The sequence below is a fragment of the Perna viridis genome, chromosome 3 (genome assembly GCF_037379345.1).
Source record: "Perna viridis isolate PV_CMFRI_1.1 ecotype Kerala chromosome 3, ASM3737934v1, whole genome shotgun sequence".
Lineage (NCBI taxonomy): Eukaryota > Metazoa > Mollusca > Bivalvia > Mytilida > Mytilidae > Perna > Perna viridis.
Window position 1 is genome coordinate 41,654,890 of NC_142447.1, and position 18,580 is coordinate 41,673,469.

The window sequence follows — 18,580 nt, forward strand, 5'->3', positions numbered from 1 at the left end:
TGATTTTGATGACTAAGGAACTAATTTGCAGTCAATTATTTTCATGGCTTTTTCTTGTTGACAAAAATAAAATAAGAATTGGTTTAATTTGTATAATTTCCATCACATACACAACCATAATTTTTTTTATAAACACATTAAACATTTTGTTTTGAATTTGGAACATTGTTCTTTAAGGGTGACAAGGAGTTGATGGCCCAGTTGGAAAAGTTACAGAAACATCCAAACAAAGATATTTCTAATACAGCTGGAAGAACTCTATTTGTTATTGATCCAGATAGTGAGTTACACTTGTGAAAGACTGAATTCTAAATGATTTTGTTTAGTCCTTATACACCGTAGATTTAGGTTGTAATTCAAATGAAAAAAGACAAAGAGTTTAAATTTGCTATTCAGTTCTCCTATAAACTTCTCCTTAATATTTGTCTTTCATATAGAATGCAATAAACAATGAAGAAAGAGTAATAAGAGAAGATGGTAACAGTATGCAGATTGGTCATAATTACATATTAGTTTAAAATTAATTTGTTTTTATTTCAGATGAGAAAAATTTGATGAAATCAGTAGATGATAATAAGTCTAAACTGGAACAACCTGAAAAAGAGCACATAATGATAAGTTACCAATGGGGAAACCAGAAAACTGTCTTGAATGTAAGTTATCTACCTTGTCATGATAAGTTACCAATGGGACATCCAGAAATCTGTCTTGAATGTAAGTTATCTACCATGTCAGGATAAGTTACCAATGGGACAACCAGAAAACTGTCATGAATGCAAGTTATCTTCCTTGTTATGATAAATTTCCAATGGGGAAACCAGAAAACTATCTAGAATGAAAGTTATCTACCTTGTCATGATAAGTTATCGATTGGACAACAAAAAAAACTGTTATGAATGTAAGTTATCTACCTTGTAATCATAGATTTATACTTACCTAGTAGTGGATTTTCTTGTTATATAAACAGTGAAAAGCTGGAGTTGGCAAACTTCTGTAATTGTTAATGATAGTAGCAACTCCCATTACTGATTTTTTTAAGGTTTGGTCCTTGACCAAAATTTAGCCAAAGGCATTTGCAATGAGATACAAAAAAATTTAACATTCTGAACACTAGGATAAGTATTTTTTAAATATGATATCTAAAGTTGTGAATGAATCAAAAGTAATCATGATTACAGGATATATTTAAATGTAATTGATTAAATTGAATTACGTGTAATCAGACTTTGGGATGATTAATGATTATAATTACAATTATCCCATCTTTGATTTGTTATACATGGAGGCTTTGTGATCTTTTTAAGTGGCTAATTGTGTTAGCGACTTCTAGTGCTCATAATTTTTGTATTTAATATTTGCATATGATTTGCATTAATGTGTAGTTATACGCCAGATCTTGTACATGTTCACCGCCACAGCGTTATAGTTCTAGATTCATACAAGATAAAAATGTATCTCTTAAATATCATACACGTGTGTTCTACATGTGTTTCTTGCTTGAATGAAAATGGGAAGTTTACATGAAATGATCAGTTAGTTTTCAACATTACCCAGTTTCCGATTGAGGCACTGAGGCTAGTCACAAGTCTTTATAGGTCACATGCATTGGCATGTCCCGATATTTATGAATAATCATTGCCAGCTGCTTAATCTGGTTCATAAACTGGTTCCTTGTCAATATCATAAGTGACCCAAAGATCGCTACAACATACCTTTTTAAAAACATGTCATACACATGTCTATACCTGTTTTTTTGCTTGTATAAGAATGGGAAGTTTACATTAAAAGATAAAATGATCTTATAGCATTGAATTTATGTAATATTACCCAGTTTCTGATTCAAACACAGGCATTTGTTTCAATTGATTATATAAATCTATTTATAGCCATTCGGGTCATAATGGTTACGGAAGAGTATGCAATAATATCAAGGGAACCAAGATTTTTTCAGAAGTCCCCCAATTTTAGAGCATATATCATTTGTACAATTTGGGATGTTCAAAACCAGTGACAGTGAATATTTGACAATTAGTGATTTTGAAGACTTCAGTCTTTAATTTTTCCAGATTATCCTCTGCATGGTGTTCACATTTTGACAAGATTTTTCATTATTATGAATTTCTTCAAATTATATTTAAAATAAAGGGAGAAATGAAATATTGACAACCTCACATTGTCTGATATTAAAGTAGAAAATTTGCAAAACAATCTTTAATTTTAGACTTTTCTGTTTAAGAGAGACTGCAAATTTTAATAAACATTTAAATTATTTTGAAAGAAACTTAAAAATCAGTTCATAATAGAAACATGTTGAAAATGCTCACAAAAATGAACATTTTGTAATTTATTTACAGCTGAAGGATAGACTTAGAGAGAATAACTTTCCTGTTTGGATTGATGTAGACTTCATGGAAGGTTCTATGCTTCAGATGATGGCTTCTGCTATAGAGAAAGCTTCTGTAGTTCTTATCTGTTATTCTGAGAAGTACAAAGACAGTAAAAATTGTCGTACAGGTACATATATATATAATCAGGTTATCTTGATATTTTTGGGGTTAATTAAAAAGGAAGGCATGCTTTCACTCTTAAGAAGTAAGACATGTTGGAAATCAAAAACCCCTTTTTTATATGTTTTATGTATGTCCTTTAATATCTTTTGGTGTGAATAATAAAAGATTTGGCAGAATAATGCAATACACATTTTTGGGGTTTTTGATCCTTGAGGATCAAAATACTTTACGTCACCTGTCTATCACTGGAACTTCCCTACTATTTCTGAACACTACACAAAAATATAGTCCTAATGTAATTCCTTTTATGTCATTCAATACCTCTTTTATAACAAGTAAATGTGTTTCTTGCAATTTATATACTCAATAATATTCCATTATTTATGCAAATAAACTTAAGATCTAGTCTTCATATCAACTCAAGATTTGAGGGACTCCTTTTTGGCCTGGAAAGGTATTTAGTAATAAATTTACATTTAGAGAATATATTTCTTGCTGTCAAGTGTCTGGAAGAATAAAATGTGTTAAATATTTTCATTTTAATGCACTTATATAAGTCAAATTATCAATCCTATCATTTATATTTTACCATTTATAAGCAGGAAGTGAAGAGTGTCTGGTTTATGAAATTCTTGTGTTAAGGAAATTATTTTCTTAAGCTGATATTGGTTATATTTAAGTATAATTGGTTTGTAGGATAATTACTCTGTTAAAATAGCTTTTGAATGTAAATGCTCATTAACTTTTGGATAGATTTAAAATTGGGGAAGAAGGTGAAATGGAACAAAAATTTGTAAATGTGTGTGGAGTTGGATCAGTAGTATAGATTGCCTTTCAGGTTATACATATTAAAAAAGGACAGATCTTAATAGTATTTTAAATGCAATGTATGATCACAATTTTATTGAACATCATATAATATTTGAAATTTTGTTCATGCTACAATTTTCACAAGAATCAAAAACTGCCAGTGCTGTGAGCACTTTGATTTTTCAGTTGGCCATAATTCAATCTGTAAAGCTTCAGTTTCTTTACTTTGTTTTCATAAATGTTTAAATTGAGGTTTGTTTCAATTTGTCTTTATTCACACTTTTGTTTATCCTAAATCCCTCTTCAAACTTGTGGTGCATTTTGATGAAACTTGGGGAGATGAACTAACACTCAGGTGGAATGACTGACAGAAGGCTCAACAACAAACCAATCATAATGTGCTCATCCAATTTAAGGACAAGGGGTTATAATTTTATGGACATATTTTTATTGAAAATTTAAAGTATTTTTTAGCCATCAATTTTTCATTACAATTTAAAGTTTTAGTTAAGTGTAGTGCTAAGTGCTTTAATTTTCAAGCTCAGTCTATAAGAAAAAGGCAATGAATGGGGTTAAACAAAATTATAGAAAATACAGCATTTTTATATATCTGTCCAAATAGCTATTTAAAAAATTCCTTTTTACTTTGATATAGAATGATAATTACTTTCGATTATCATGTTGAATATCAAAACAAGTGTGTATATTTCAAATGATATTGTCAGTATAATATTATTCTGTTCATCTGGAATCAAAGTACATATATTATAAACTTCAATACAAATATCATGACAGTATGCCTTTGAGTAATTTACCATAAAGTTTGAAACTGAAAAGCAAATAACGACAACTAAAATCGATGCCGTATCAGTAATGAACTTCTGGTTCTTAAAACCTACTTCCTGTTGGCACCCTACATGAAGTAATGGTGGTTCCTGAAACAACCATTATTGTTTAGATCTTAGTGGAGATTTTATGGAGAAAATATGGACTAAAATTCATTTATGATACATTTGTTCAACATCCTTCAACAGCTGATTAACCCAGTCTTATGGCATGGAATGACGGACTTGATCAATAAAACCATCAATGGTTGTTTGTCGCACCATGCTTTGATTTTTTGCATAGATTATAGATTATAGAAACTAAGATTGTAGTTTATTGTTTTATTTCCTTCAAAGCTTATAAATCATGAATAAAACAAAATGACGAATATCCACTCCTGCAAAAAATATTGCATACATTTATATATTTTTATATATATATATACATGTATTGTATTTTTAATCATTTTAATGTTCATTAAGTTTTTTTACCATGTTGCTAAAAAAAAGACCTATTGAAGAGTGCAACTACACACTGTTGATGCATGATGTCATTTTCGTTCAATCTCTAAAGAAGATCGGATGACTTCACAATCACTCCCAATGTTTTCACGCCTTTTTTTTTTTTTATTACTTTGTCATGTAAGAGAGATAGAGAAATATCTTGTCCACATAATCAAAGGAAAAAAGTACAGGTTACTGATAAATTATGATATTGACTAATTACAGAGGCAGAATATGCTTATGCATGTAACAAAAATACAATACCAATACTGCTGCAGCATGGATATAGACCAGATGGATGGCTTGGTATTTTGATTGGAGCTAAGAAGTTCTATGACTTCAGTGGATTTAAGTATTCCTTTGACAAAAAGTTTAGTGAATTGAAATATGAACTTGAAGGATTTTTACAACAGGTACTAAAAAATAATTGAACTTAATACAAGGACGTAGCCAGGGGTGCAACGGCAAAGATCCCCCCCCCCCAAAAAAAAAAAACAAAAACAAAAACAAAAAAAAAACAAAAGCAAAAAAAAACTTTTGATTTACATCTTAGCCTGTAATTAAAGAGAAATCATACCAGATACCCAAGTAAAATTGCTTATCAGTGTTCAGTTTGCATCCCCCATTCAGAAAACTTGGCTATCGTCTTGTATTAGTTGAGTAAACACTCTTCTGTCAGATAAATACTGCTGTTTCCACCTTTTTAAAATAATATTTAGTGTACATAGTAGCCAAACTTAACATTTCAAATGTACATTTGTGTCCATGTAGTGTGGAGAACCTTCATTTTCATGCTATACCTAAAAGTACTGTATATTTTGACCCCATTTTGAGTCCAAGGAAGATGACCTTAAAAAACATGGGACTTCTGAAACAAGATATTACAATGTACTGGGGTATTTGTATGATTGTGAGAATGTGAGAACATTTGACCTGTGGACAGATTTTTAATTAAAATACAATCTTTTTAACAGGCTTGACTGTATAAGTTCATAAGTTAGTATCATAATGTTACAAAAAATTCTTTACCACAAAAGGATAGTATATTTAAATTTATGATTTTCATTTCTTGACAAATGTTGATAATTTACCCATATTTTAAAGGAGATGTGACACAAAAAAGGTCATTTTATAAATGTTTATATAAAAACTCTAGTATGTTTAGATACGAGTGTAACAAACCTTTTCTCATCAGGTTAGGTAACGTTTCACAACAACCTTATTAATATGCATAAATGAAAACTGGAAGTAATGCTCAATTACTATTTATGGAAGTGCTACGTCATTGGTTCTCAATCTCCATTTGAGTACATTTAAAAAGTATACACATGCCTGAAAAAATTAATAAATCTTCGAAAATAGTTTGTATATAAGATGCAAAGTGGTCCACTGATCTGTGTATGGGTGCAATAATCGTGTTTAGAAAGTAAGAAGACTAAAGTTCTTCTCATTTTATGTCAGCTTTTCATTTTTGTTAGGCAACATCCCCACATGGTAAATACACAACTACTTTGCAATCTATGTTTAGGACTTGAACAGGAGTGTGCAACTAAATAGTGACATTCTGTGTATCATTCTCTCTTTGCCGCTAGGTTGTATTAATAAACAAGTGAGGTAGACTTAATTATGACCAAGAGATAGCATGGGCAGCTCCTTTTATCTTTACATGGTTTGGTGACCTGTGACACAGGTATCGACGCAGGTGTATGATTTTGATAATAATTGAAATATAATTTAATTTCTTTTGTCTTACAGATTTTAAAATTGTACAATTTATAATTTTGACACAATACACAGTATATAATAGGTGACCTTAGGTGAGTTTAAGGAAGTTTTTCTAGTACGGGACAATATGTTTTTACAGGTCTGTTAAAATATTTAATTTTAGCAAAAAGATTTAGAGCATGAGGAAGCTTCAGCACGAAACCCTTTTGGGTTCTCAAATAAATTTATCAAAAACCAATAAAAAATAAACATGTTTGTTTTATCCTCTGTACTTGCAGGGACTTTATATTACACTCCCTGGTGCTGGTGCACTTGTCAGGAATAACCTTCCTGAAGGGGTGAAATCAATATTTTCATTGAAGATCGAGGTCAGAACACTTTAAATCTTAGAATATGAATTTAATTTACTTTAGGGAAAAAGTTCAATCTAACATGACAGAACATAATGAAATATTTTTTTGTAATCTTCGAACAGAATTGGTGTTGTCTCACCATGGATAACCTAGTCGTCATACATGTAATAGTTTAATATTTCTGACATTGTTTATTATTTTCTTCTCAAAGTGATTTAAATTGATACAACTGTAAGTATATATTTGCTGGCAAACCAAAACTTTATATATTTTTACTCTCAGTTGTAAGAAATGCAGAAGCCTTAAGCATTTCAACCACTCGATCTATGAATTGAGGACCAATGATGTAACACGGTCACGTAACTACATGGCTAATTAAAATTTGTATGGCTTTGGTGATTGTCGATTTTGAATCAATTTTTCTTCAAGTAAACAATGTAAGTGACTACAAGGGGTATTTTGATTATTTACATATGTATATTACATAATATGTGTGTAATAAATCAAATAAACCAAAAATAAAAAAAAAATTGTTTGTTTGTCATGTCTTCTTTAAGCCTTTAGTGACAATTATCATGTAAAATATTTCATCTTTGTCAAAGTAGTACCTGGTGAAACATGTTTCAAAGATTTTTATTAATCTTTTTTGAAAAGCATGTAATATTTTATCTTGTATCCTTAAGTCGCCTTATTTCAGATTTCCTATTTATGAATTGAATTTTAAAAAAAAATACAGAATATTAAGACCTCTTATAGCATAAGTCATACTGAAGTTCTTCATCTCATAGCCATGTATATTTTCAGCAAAGAATGACTAGTACTAATCCTCAGCCAAGTAGTAACATTGTAAAGGCTCCTGGCCCTGCTCCTGTTCCTCATGATGAAATATTTCTGTTGCATTGGAAGAAAAGTGATTTAGAGAACTGGCTACACAAGCATGACCTTCAAGCGTAAGTAAAATTTACATTTGATTTAGCTATTATAGGTATATTAGAAGTTGAAGTAAAGTATGGTGTAAAATTGTTGTAAGTATGATGCATATGAAGAGTATTGTAGCTTTTGTATGTTTTCTGGATTAAATATTGTGCTGGAATTGAAGAGACTAATAGTCTTGAGTCTAAATATTACATACAAGAAGTGCTTTTGTTAATAAAAAGCTTTGCAGAGCACAACATGATACGGCTGCAGTGGTCAAGCCCTGAACAGCTTGGGCAAGTGTAGACACAATATTAGTTTTTGACACACTTAAGCATAGGGACTAATAGGATAATTAATTGGAAAGAGGGAATAACCAATTTGTTATATAGATTTTCTTCATAATTTATCAATATTTTTCAAAATGAATTTTAAATTCTGTGATTGGTGGATTGATATCAAAGCTATGACATTTTGGTGAAAGTCTGAGGTTGAAATTACTGAATTTATTTCAGTGTGAATTATCGAAATTCATTCTGGGAACATTCGATGAAACACTGCTATCTATATAATAATTACAATTCATTATATATGCAACTGGTTTGGACACAATATAGAACAAAACTTGAAATTGAATCAAAAATTTTCAAAATCAGATGAAAAACAAAAAAGTAGATTTTTTGGGGTGTGACCACTTTGACCCCTTATATCTTGTTAACCTTAAGAAGTATCTCACCAAGAACCAGTTGAGCATGTGGTTAGGGGAATTAACTCTGTATGTTCAACTCTAGTGACTCAGGATATGTGTGTAGGTTAAAGACTCTTTTACTGATATGTTGCAAAATAACTACAAATAAAGTTTCAACAATTTAGTAATAACAAAAGTAACTAAAATATAAACAGCACTATTAAGATTGTCACAGTTTCTGTTCTGTAATATTAAATTTCAAATTTAAGAATGCCCAAATTCACTAAATCCAAATCTGAATGAATTTTGATCAAGTCCAGAAGGTTAAGTTCTGATCCGGTGGGTACTTGAATCTGTTCCTTGGAAGTCTAATGAATCAGTAACATTTGCCGATAGCTGGTTACGGATGATTTGGAGTGACTGGAACTAGATGACTCTGTAGGTTCTACTGTATTCCTTATGTACTGTTGTTCTAAAGTTAACTTATACTGTCTCTCTTACTCACTGTTAATGTTTATTACTCTATTCTGCTCATGTTTAATTTCTTCAGTCTATTCATGGTCCAAAACTGATAATTGCTCAATACTGGCATGTATTTTAGCAATACTTACATTTGCTTTAAGTATGCAAAAAGCTAATATTGAGATAATAATTAAATGAATGATGAAAAACATTTGTCACTCTAATTAAGCAATTGAACAATAATAATCAAAGAAGAGTAACCTGAAGTCATCTTTGAAATTTGACATATTGATATCAGGTCTAATTCCTTAATTGCTTACAAAAATAATACAGACAAGAAGAATGAAAAATAATTCATAAAATTTCTGCAAAAATGTTTAAAACTTGTGGAATGAGTTTTGCACCTATGACAGGTATCTGAAATCTGATTGAGTAATGCAAGCACAGAATTCAAGTTATCCAATAAAAAGTTGAAATAGAACCAAAAATAAATATATAATAGTCTATTCATCGTCTGGACATCAGGAAAATGTATGTTTCTGGCCCCTTTTTAGCTCACCTGGCTATAGGCCAGGTGAGCTACTGCCATCACTTGGCATCCGTTGGCATCGCCGTCTTTGTCGTCGTCACTGTCTTTAACAATTCTTCAAACACTCTTCTAAAAGTTCTGAATGGATTTGAATAAAACTTTACTTGATTATTCCTTTATGTATCCTGCACAAAACCGTTGTTTGGATTTTTGATCTGTTAAAAAACATGGCTGCTGTTACTAAAAATTGAACATAGGGAGGATCAGACAGCTGTTTTTTTGCATATACCTCCAGAACAGTTAGGTTTAACCAAATTCTGACATGGAGTTTAAGTGTTCACCATGATGAGATCAATCTGTTATGTTATTTTGGTGAAAATCTGTTGACTCATGTTGTAGTTATTGCCCTTTTTGACATTTTTTGCTGTTTTTTATGTTATTACTTTCAAAAATCTTCTCCTCAGAAACTACTATACAGAATTCAATGGCCCCGTGCATGTTCGGGTGTCAAAAGAATAGGCCTGCAACAGTGCTAAGCTTGTCGTAAAAGGCAACTAAATAGTGCTCAGGAACTTAGCTGGGGGCTAGGTGCTCTGCCCACAGAGCAACTGGGATGTGTGCCCCAGGTGGTGGAATGGGGTACCCCTGGCGTGTTACATGCTGGGGTTGTCAGGCTATAATACAGAAAACCTTGGGAAAGATGCCACGTTCCTCACACGTTAAAGAACCCTGCTGTGGTATTCGATAGGAGTAGGAACCTTTGTGCTCTGCCACAGGAGGCTAAATTGCCCGACCCTACCCATCCCCCTTTTTTCTAGTGGCAATCAAAATTTGTCAACCCTGTTATCCTTGTTTCCCAACCTTTTTTTTCACTTCATCATCATTCATGTTCATTTTATCATCCATTTCATGTTCATCGCCTGAATATAGCTGAAATATTCCTGCTCGGGCGTTAAACCCCAACAATCAATCAATCAATCAGAATTCAATGAAAGTTGGTATTTTCTGTTTTTTTAGGGTTTAACAAAATAACTGTTTGGATTTTTGATTGTTGAAAAAAATAGGGCCATTGTTACTAACAATAGAACATAGGGGTCAGAAAGAAGATTTTTGCATGTTTCCCCAAAAACCTTAAGTTTAACATAGGTAAAAGTGTTCAGCATGACGAGATATATCAGTGGTAAAATTTTTGTGAAAATCTGTTAATCTTTGTTGGATTTATTATTGCCCTTTTTGGACTTGTTGTGCAGAATTTAATGAAAGTTGGTATTACTATTTTTTAGGGTAACCTGCACAAGATGATAGTTAGGATTTTTAATTGGTGAAAAAAATGGCTGCTGTTACTAAAAATAGAACATGGGGCTCAAAATGCTTTTTTTGCTATTTTTCCTTCAACTATAGAAGAATAATGAAAATGAAAGCTATTTACAAGATAAACATGATATTCTGAAATGACTGGTGGTATTGAAATTATTTTTTAGGTGGCCATTTTGCGACCATTTTCACCAGTTGCTCAGATTCCAATGATTTTTGATTTCTTATAGGAAAATAGTGTTCTAAGTTGAATGGTGATGACGAAAGATCATTCTGGGCAGCCATTGGCTTATATTGTAAACATGGTCTCCTGATATGAATGGTGATGATGAAAATGTTAGATAGCCATGATTTAATTTTATTTCATGTTTTTTTTTTTTCAGCAAACGTATACTGGGCTAATGCCCGTTCAGATCTGATGGAATAACAGGGCATAGGGGGATCCCTGCCCAATTTTTTTTCCAGAGGTTCTAAAAACACTTGGAAGGCATTTCCAACATTTTAGAACATTGGGGTCAGACAGTAGTTTTTTTGGATATTGTATCTCCAAAACCATTAGGTTTAGCCAAATTCTTTCAGTTGTTGAAATGATCCTTATTATAAAGCCTACAAAAGTCTTAAAGGGATCTAAGTTTCAGTTGACTCTTGAAAGATGAAAAATGATGGGTTTTTATTTCTTTACAGTTTTCAGCCAATACTTTGAAAACTATGGTAGATAGAAAGAAACCTTCAGTTGCTGAAATGACCCTTATGATAAGTCCTACCAAAGTGTTCTTAAGTCAAAATTGTTGGACAACTCCTTGTTAAATTTATTGTCCTTGTAAGGCAAAATTTAACCAGGTGAGCGATTCAGACTGCTGGAAGCCTCTTGTTGACCCCTAATTCTAATACGAGTGGAGCTATAATCCCCAAAATCAATAGCAAACTTCCTTATGTGGTTTGTAACATTGTTAAAATTATTTATTAAGATCAACCAATACTCAAGTTATAGCACGAAAACCAAGTGTTTACAGGAGAAATTTATTTGCGGTTATATGAAAACAAATCGGGGTGAATATATTACACAAGAAATAATATTAATTAAAAACAATTATTTCAAAATGGTAATGCAGTTTACCAGTTATTTTATAACTTATCTTCTCTGAGGCCCACAGAAATAAAATACATATTAGTACGAATACATAATATTGTATGCAATAAAAATGTATGATGTTCCCAATACATAAAAAGTGCAGAGTACTCTGAGTAGTTTTGAAATTCATTAATCAATATTGTATATACATCTAATGTTATTCTCAAGGATGCTTTCTTATAAAGGAGATCTTAAATCTCTGCTTAAAAAGACTGATGCTTTATACTCTTATTATTACATTTGGAAGGAATTAAATTTCAAAGAGAAATATGCCAGGGTAAGCAAATACATATTGAATAATCCTCTCTCAGGTCTTAAAATGAGAAGTCTTAATTACTTATACAAACTCTTAAATGATATGGATTTAATTCTTAGACAGATCTCTGCTGAATAAGATAGAGCATTTTAGCATTGTGGTGTCAGTAGGTCAAAGTTCATGGTCACATACACTTTTAGAAATATAATTTTTGCTGTGAGGTGGGGGACCTGGATAACTGCTATTGTTCAGACTAAAAGTAAATAAGTGAATGACTGAACCATCTTATATTTTGTTCTTTGCAGCTTTTCTGGTCTCAAGTCTTTATCTGGAGAACAAGTTGGATTCCTATACAAATTGTCAGTAAAGGTAGGTTATTATACCCCGCTATGAAGGAAAGGTGGGTATACTGTTTTACTCTTGTTCATGTTTCTGTGTGTTTGATCAGTTTTCTCAGCAACTACTTATCACAGCGGCTCAGAAATTTTAATGCATTCTTCTGTATAGGTATGCCATATGGTGGGATCCATTTTCAAAAAAAATTTGACAATAACTTCTAGTCCCTGTTTAAAGCGCATTGTCATTGCACTTTTCTCAGCAACTACTCATTACAGTGGGTAGAAATTTTAAAACTTTCTTCCTGTAGGTATGCCATATGATGGGATTCATTTTTGGAAAAATTTGAAAACAACTTCCTGTTTAACAAGGACTTTGTTCATTTTTTCAATTTATTTTTGAAAGTTGAAATTTTTGTTGCACTTTTCTCAGCAATTACTCATCAAAGTGGCTTGAAAATTTAACAGATTCTTTCAGTAGATATGCCATATTTTGGGATACATTTTCTTCCTGTTTACAAAGGACTTTGTTTATTTTTCTTAGATATATCATAATTGAAAGTGGGGGAATCAATAGTGAGCCTTTTGTTGAATTAATTAATTAATTAATTAATTAATTGACTAAGACTGTAAAAAAATATTTTTAACATAAGTGTACTGTTTAAATATTTTTAAAAGAAAATTGTGTGGGGGAATTATTCAATTAGATGTTACATACATAACTAAACCAAGACCTTAGTGTAGGTTCATGAAAATATACTATGTTCCTATAAGGTACACTTTTCAAGCCAAAAAAAGTGTATTTTCCATTCTAATATGATTTTAGGCTATGCCTATGATAGAAGGACCTCATTCTTTGTTTACGGTGCACCATCATGTTTCCAGGATGGGAAGAAATAAAGACCAAACAAGGCATTAAAATGTGCATTTACCCCTATTTTGACTTCTGGTCTTTTCTTGTCTTTATTTCTACCAACTGCATCTTGCTTTGGGCGAAGTCTTATTGGATGAGGAGAATGCGTGAGACTTTCTTTTGGGAAAGCTTAATACATTTCTACAAAGCCAATAATTTCCAAATTATTATTAAATAAACAAATAAATATAAAATCGTATCCCCCGATGTATTAAAATGCAAAACAGCGCCTCTGCATTTGGGCAATCATCTACTGTGTCAACAAGTTTTGACTTACTTCAGACTATTTTTTAGCTATTAAAAGTTCTGTACATTCTACATATATAGGATATTGCTGACGCTCCGACCATATTTGCATCTTTGAAAGTTTATCACAAAAAATAAAATCTTCATGATTAAAACAAAACCATGGAGTTTTTTCCATTGGAAAAAAGTACAATTATGTATAATAAAGTTTCAAAATTGTTTTACATGTATGTTCAAGATTAAATCATATTTTTTGCCTTTTGATTTGTTTGGTGTTTCTTTTCTTTTTTTTAAGCAATTTGTGTTTTTAAAGGTGGACTCTACAATGATCTAAACAACTTATATATATTCTGAGCATAGTATTCTTTACATAACTTTTCATAAGGTATTTTAAAAAGCATTATCATTTACTGTTGTAGGCACCAGATTTTTTCTACAAGTGTTTAGAAGAGAAACTTGGGTTGAAATCATTGGAGGATTTGATGAAGTTTGACAAAGCATTGGAGCAACTTAGTCGTGACCATCCAGATATAAACAAATTGCTACATTAGGTGTGAGACCTATTGAAAAAGAACAAGTCTGTAAAGACAAATCTAAAAGCTATGCCTGTGATATTCTGGAAATGTTTTTTCTTCTACTAATACCTTCTTAATAGAATTTTTTTTTAAGATCTCCTACATACACAGTTGGGGGGGAATGTACATAGGAATCACCATGTCTGTCCATTTACCTGTGTCACCAAAGGCATAAACAGGTTTAGGAGTTAGGTCATTCCGTCCTTAACACAATAAGATATCAGCTTGTCATTGCAACTCCTCTGAAACTCCAGAAACTTGGTATGTAGCAAGAACATCATATGTAGTTGAGCATATAATCAGGCAATTTTGATCACAACTCCGCTGAAACTACCCAGGAGAATTTAATAAAACTTGGTATGAAGCAAGAACACCATACATTGTTGTGCAAATTATTAGGAAATTTTGATTCTCTAATTTTTATGGGAGTTTGAAATAAGAAATTTACTGTAAATCATCATGTTTCAGCTTATCATCACACCTCCTCTAAAACTACCCAACATAATTTCATAATTTTTGGCATGTAACAAGAACATCATATGTTGTTGTGCATACTACATGTATCAGGAAATTTTGAATCTCTAATTTTGATGGGAATAATGTTCCATAGTTCTGTATATCTGTCCCTAACACTTTTTTTGTTGCATTTTCCTTAGCAACTATGAATCACTGTTGTACTGTGATGTAGGTCCATACATCGATTGGTATAGCTTGTTTTTGTCCTTTTTATTTACATAATTGAGTCTTGTAGGTGCATCTTGTTTGATTGATTTTGATAAAACTTTAGACTAAGGTTGAGAATCATCTGTAGATGAGCATTGTACAAGAATATAATTCTGAATGCTTTACAAATACTTGTATTGTATGTGTAAAAAGTAGAAATTTTAAATGGGGAAAAGGCATCTAATAAAATTTTAACCTTAATCTGAACAAATTGCAACAGAAGATAATTATGTTCTAATCTTAAGCATTATGACCCAAATAAACACCATAAAGTCGAATAGAAATCTCAAAACAAGCAGTTCAAATTTCTTATGGAAATTAACTTAGAAACTAAATAGTAAACCATATGCCAAATTTTCAAGATAATTAAGTTTAAGAATTTCAATTGTGATAAAAATTATGAAATAAATATTCTACTTTTTGTAATTAACTTGGTATGAATATTCCTTGGGGTATCCTGCTTAAAACTGATGTGGGGATTTTTGATCCGTCAAGTCAAACACCATGGCTGCTGTTACTAAAAATAGAACATAGGGATCAGACAGTAGTTTTTTTGCATATTATATCTCCAAGACTGTTAGGTTTAGCCAAATTCTTTCAAATTTTGAAATTATCCTTTTTATGAGGCCTATAAAAGTCACTAGGGATAAAAGTTTTCTTCATAAGAGTTATTGTCCTTGAAAGGTAAAAAAATCACTTCTTTGTAAAGTTTCAGCCATCAATATCTTGAAAACTACCATAGATGGAAAGAAACTCCTTGTTAAATTTATTGCCCTTCAAAGGCAAAATTTAACAAGGTGAGCGATTCAGGCTCCTGGGAGCCTCATTTTTTAAATTTTTTTTAAGTTATCCCCCCTTTCTTATGTAAATTTCCATAAGAATTTCGAAATGCTGATTTTGAGTTTTCTGCAACAGATTTTTTTTAGACTTTTTTTCTGTGTAGAAATAGGTAATAATGCTTTGTATTTTGATCAGTTATATTCTGCAATTTGTTTAAGTTTAAAATTTATTTTGACGGGACTATTTATTTTTTTTTATTGGTTATATTTTAACATTAGCAATTATCTAGTAGTCTACGCAAAGTCAGTGTTGAATGTGTGTTTTTCATGAATGTCTTCGGGTTAGATTTTATATTAACTATGTATATATCAAATCAAAGTAAAGGTTTAATGGGGCTTTAAAAAGAATTATATGCAATGTATGAAAACAAGTGCCTTTCAGTTTTTTTACACAGCCTTCTTTTGGTATACCACTGTCCATCCATCTGTCTGACCTTCTATTATGATATAATGCAGTGATTGTATTATTGAAAAGAAGCTTCCTTTTCTGTTTTGTTTTGTAATTTTTTATTTTTGTTTCACTACTTTGACTACTGACAAAAAAAGAAATGGATATATCATGTGGTTCAGTGCAGCGGTATATATTTATGTATCTTAGGCACTTAGAGTCTTCAGAAAAACTTAATTTTTTTTTTACAGTGGTATTTTGTCTCTTCAGCACTATTGGCCATGACATATAGTTCTATTCTTCTGTCATTCTGAAACAGTATCCAGACATTTTGTCGAAACACTTATCTTGTTTTACAAATATGGGTTTAACTTGTATTCTTGGGCAGATGAGTCTACCTACATAGGACAATCATGATAATATTCTGTCATCTTTGTTATAGGATAGATAACTTTAACTAACGTTCATTGTAAATACGAGTATGACATTTCAAAAATACATGCAATTTAGTTGATTTGTTTGTTTGTTTGTTGGGGTTTAACGTCCAAGCAGCAATATTTCAGCTATATTCAGACGATCAATTTAGTTGAAGCAAATTTGTTTGAGAAATTACCAAATGCATTATCTTATGAGTTTTGTAGGTTAACAATTTAAATTTTGGAATTATATGAACTACAAAGACATGGTTACTAGTATCCATAGCAATACTACTTTCATGGTATTAACTTCAAATAAGACCCTTATTGCAAAAATGATAAGACTATATGTACGAGAGATCAGAAATTGCGATAATAATTAATTGATCTTCATGAATCCAGTTTAGTACATGTGTATATACTTTGATTTTTGCATCATGAAACATGCACTTTATGTATGAAATAATGTCATAGGCCTCAATGGTTGCACCCTGACAAGTATGAACATTACTGAACTAACCAGGTGGTATTTTTGGTGTGGTGTTTGGATGGGTTTTGTTAAATGTTTGTGATATTGTTTTAATTCATAGATGAACTGTGATCCAGTCATGAGTCTCATTACTTTTACTTAGAAGCATCATTTGTTTTCATTATTCATTGATAGTTACATATCTTGTTTTGTTTATATGACTTTTATACTGAAATAAAGAATTTGTTTTCTATTGAATGTTTTTGAGGTCATTTTTGTACTATCAGTATCAACTTAATTTTCTTAATGTTCAAAGACAAAACATTAAAAGTAAAAATTCATTAAACAGGTATAAGCTTAGGCATAATCATTGAGGTCTATGGATGGCATGTAAATAACATGGACTCGGACACCTTTTGAATTGAGTTTTATTGTGAGTGAATTTTCCTGCTGTTTGATCCTTTCCAAAAACATGGCCACCATTACTAAAAATAGAACAAAGGGTAAGAAAGTAGTATTTTGCATATATCTCCAAAATCATTAGATTTAGCTAAATTTTGACAGGATAAAAGTGTTAAGCATTATGAGATCTATCTGTGGTTAAATTTTTGTTTTAATCTGTTCAGGCATGTTGGAGTTATTGCCCTTATTCAATGTTTTTTAATGTTACTTCTTTCCAAAGTCTTCTCCTCTGACACAACTTGACCAATTGGAACCAAACTTGGTATGAATGTTTCACGGGGTATCCTGCATAGAACTCAAGAGGGGATATTTGATCTGTCTAAAAACATGGCCATCATTACTAAAATTAGAAAATAGGGGTCAGACAGTAGTTTTTCACATTAAAAATAACAAAAAATCTTTGAAAAAGGGCAATAACTCCAGCTTGACTTTGGTCTAACTAACCACTTCCGGGTCAAATGGCCACCCTATGTAGTACCAAAAACACACTGAACCTAGACATATGCATTGAAAGTGCATTATTTGTGTGTATTATGATTAAAAGTAGTCAAAATAAGCTTTAAGCTGAGAATGTGTACTTTAAAATCATACATGTAATTAACTACAAAAGTGTATGAATATTGTTTACATGTGTAGGTAATTTCCCTCCATGCTGTCAGTTAGCAAAACAGGTAACAATGTGGATTTTCAGTATTATTTATTCAAGTAAATTTTGTGAAGAATATCTACAATCATCGTACCATTAGCGTAATGATTTTGGAAGCCTTATTTTCCAAGCTTTGCAATGGTATGCAACTTTAAGATGTCATTTGTCCTGGGAATTCACAGTTAAACTTTGAAAATTACTTTTTTAACATGTAAAGTAATGGATATGTTAGAAGTAGTTAGTGAGACCATAAGCTAAATTATGGCATATTTCAGAGAAATGCATAATTTGAGGAAAATTGCCTTTCCTGGTCATTATTTCCATTTTCCCACAAAATCAGTATAGTGATATTGGTAATCTGGCTATATTTCAAGAGGTGCATTGTGCAAGGTATTTTAAAAAACAACATAGCAACAAGATTTTTATCAGTAACAGTGGCTCACAACTTGACGTTATCCATGAAATACATAACGTCACTGCTTGGGATATTCAAAGTACTCAAATAGTCACACAGCACAGACTTAGAATCACACAGTAATGAAATAG

General features: G+C 31.3%; 1 protein-coding gene across 2 annotated transcripts in view; it reads left to right on the forward strand.

Annotated features, from left to right (window-relative positions):
• Positions 1 to 17,179, forward strand: part of LOC148622305 (uncharacterized) — a 28,738-nt gene extending 11,559 nt beyond the window's left edge. For both annotated transcript variants that reach the window (XM_088572078.1, XM_088572079.1), the window contains exons 6-12: positions 178 to 280; positions 541 to 653; positions 2,355 to 2,514; positions 4,874 to 5,061; positions 7,531 to 7,676; positions 12,328 to 12,391; positions 13,936 to 17,179. In XM_088572078.1, the coding sequence (XP_088428204.1) occupies positions 178 to 280; positions 541 to 653; positions 2,355 to 2,514; positions 4,874 to 5,061; positions 7,531 to 7,676; positions 12,328 to 12,391; positions 13,936 to 14,067 (906 nt within the window). In that variant the 3' untranslated portion in view covers positions 14,068 to 17,179. The remainder of the gene's footprint in view (positions 1 to 177; positions 281 to 540; positions 654 to 2,354; positions 2,515 to 4,873; positions 5,062 to 7,530; positions 7,677 to 12,327; positions 12,392 to 13,935) is intronic.
• The last annotated feature ends 1,401 nt before the right edge of the window (positions 17,180 to 18,580 follow it).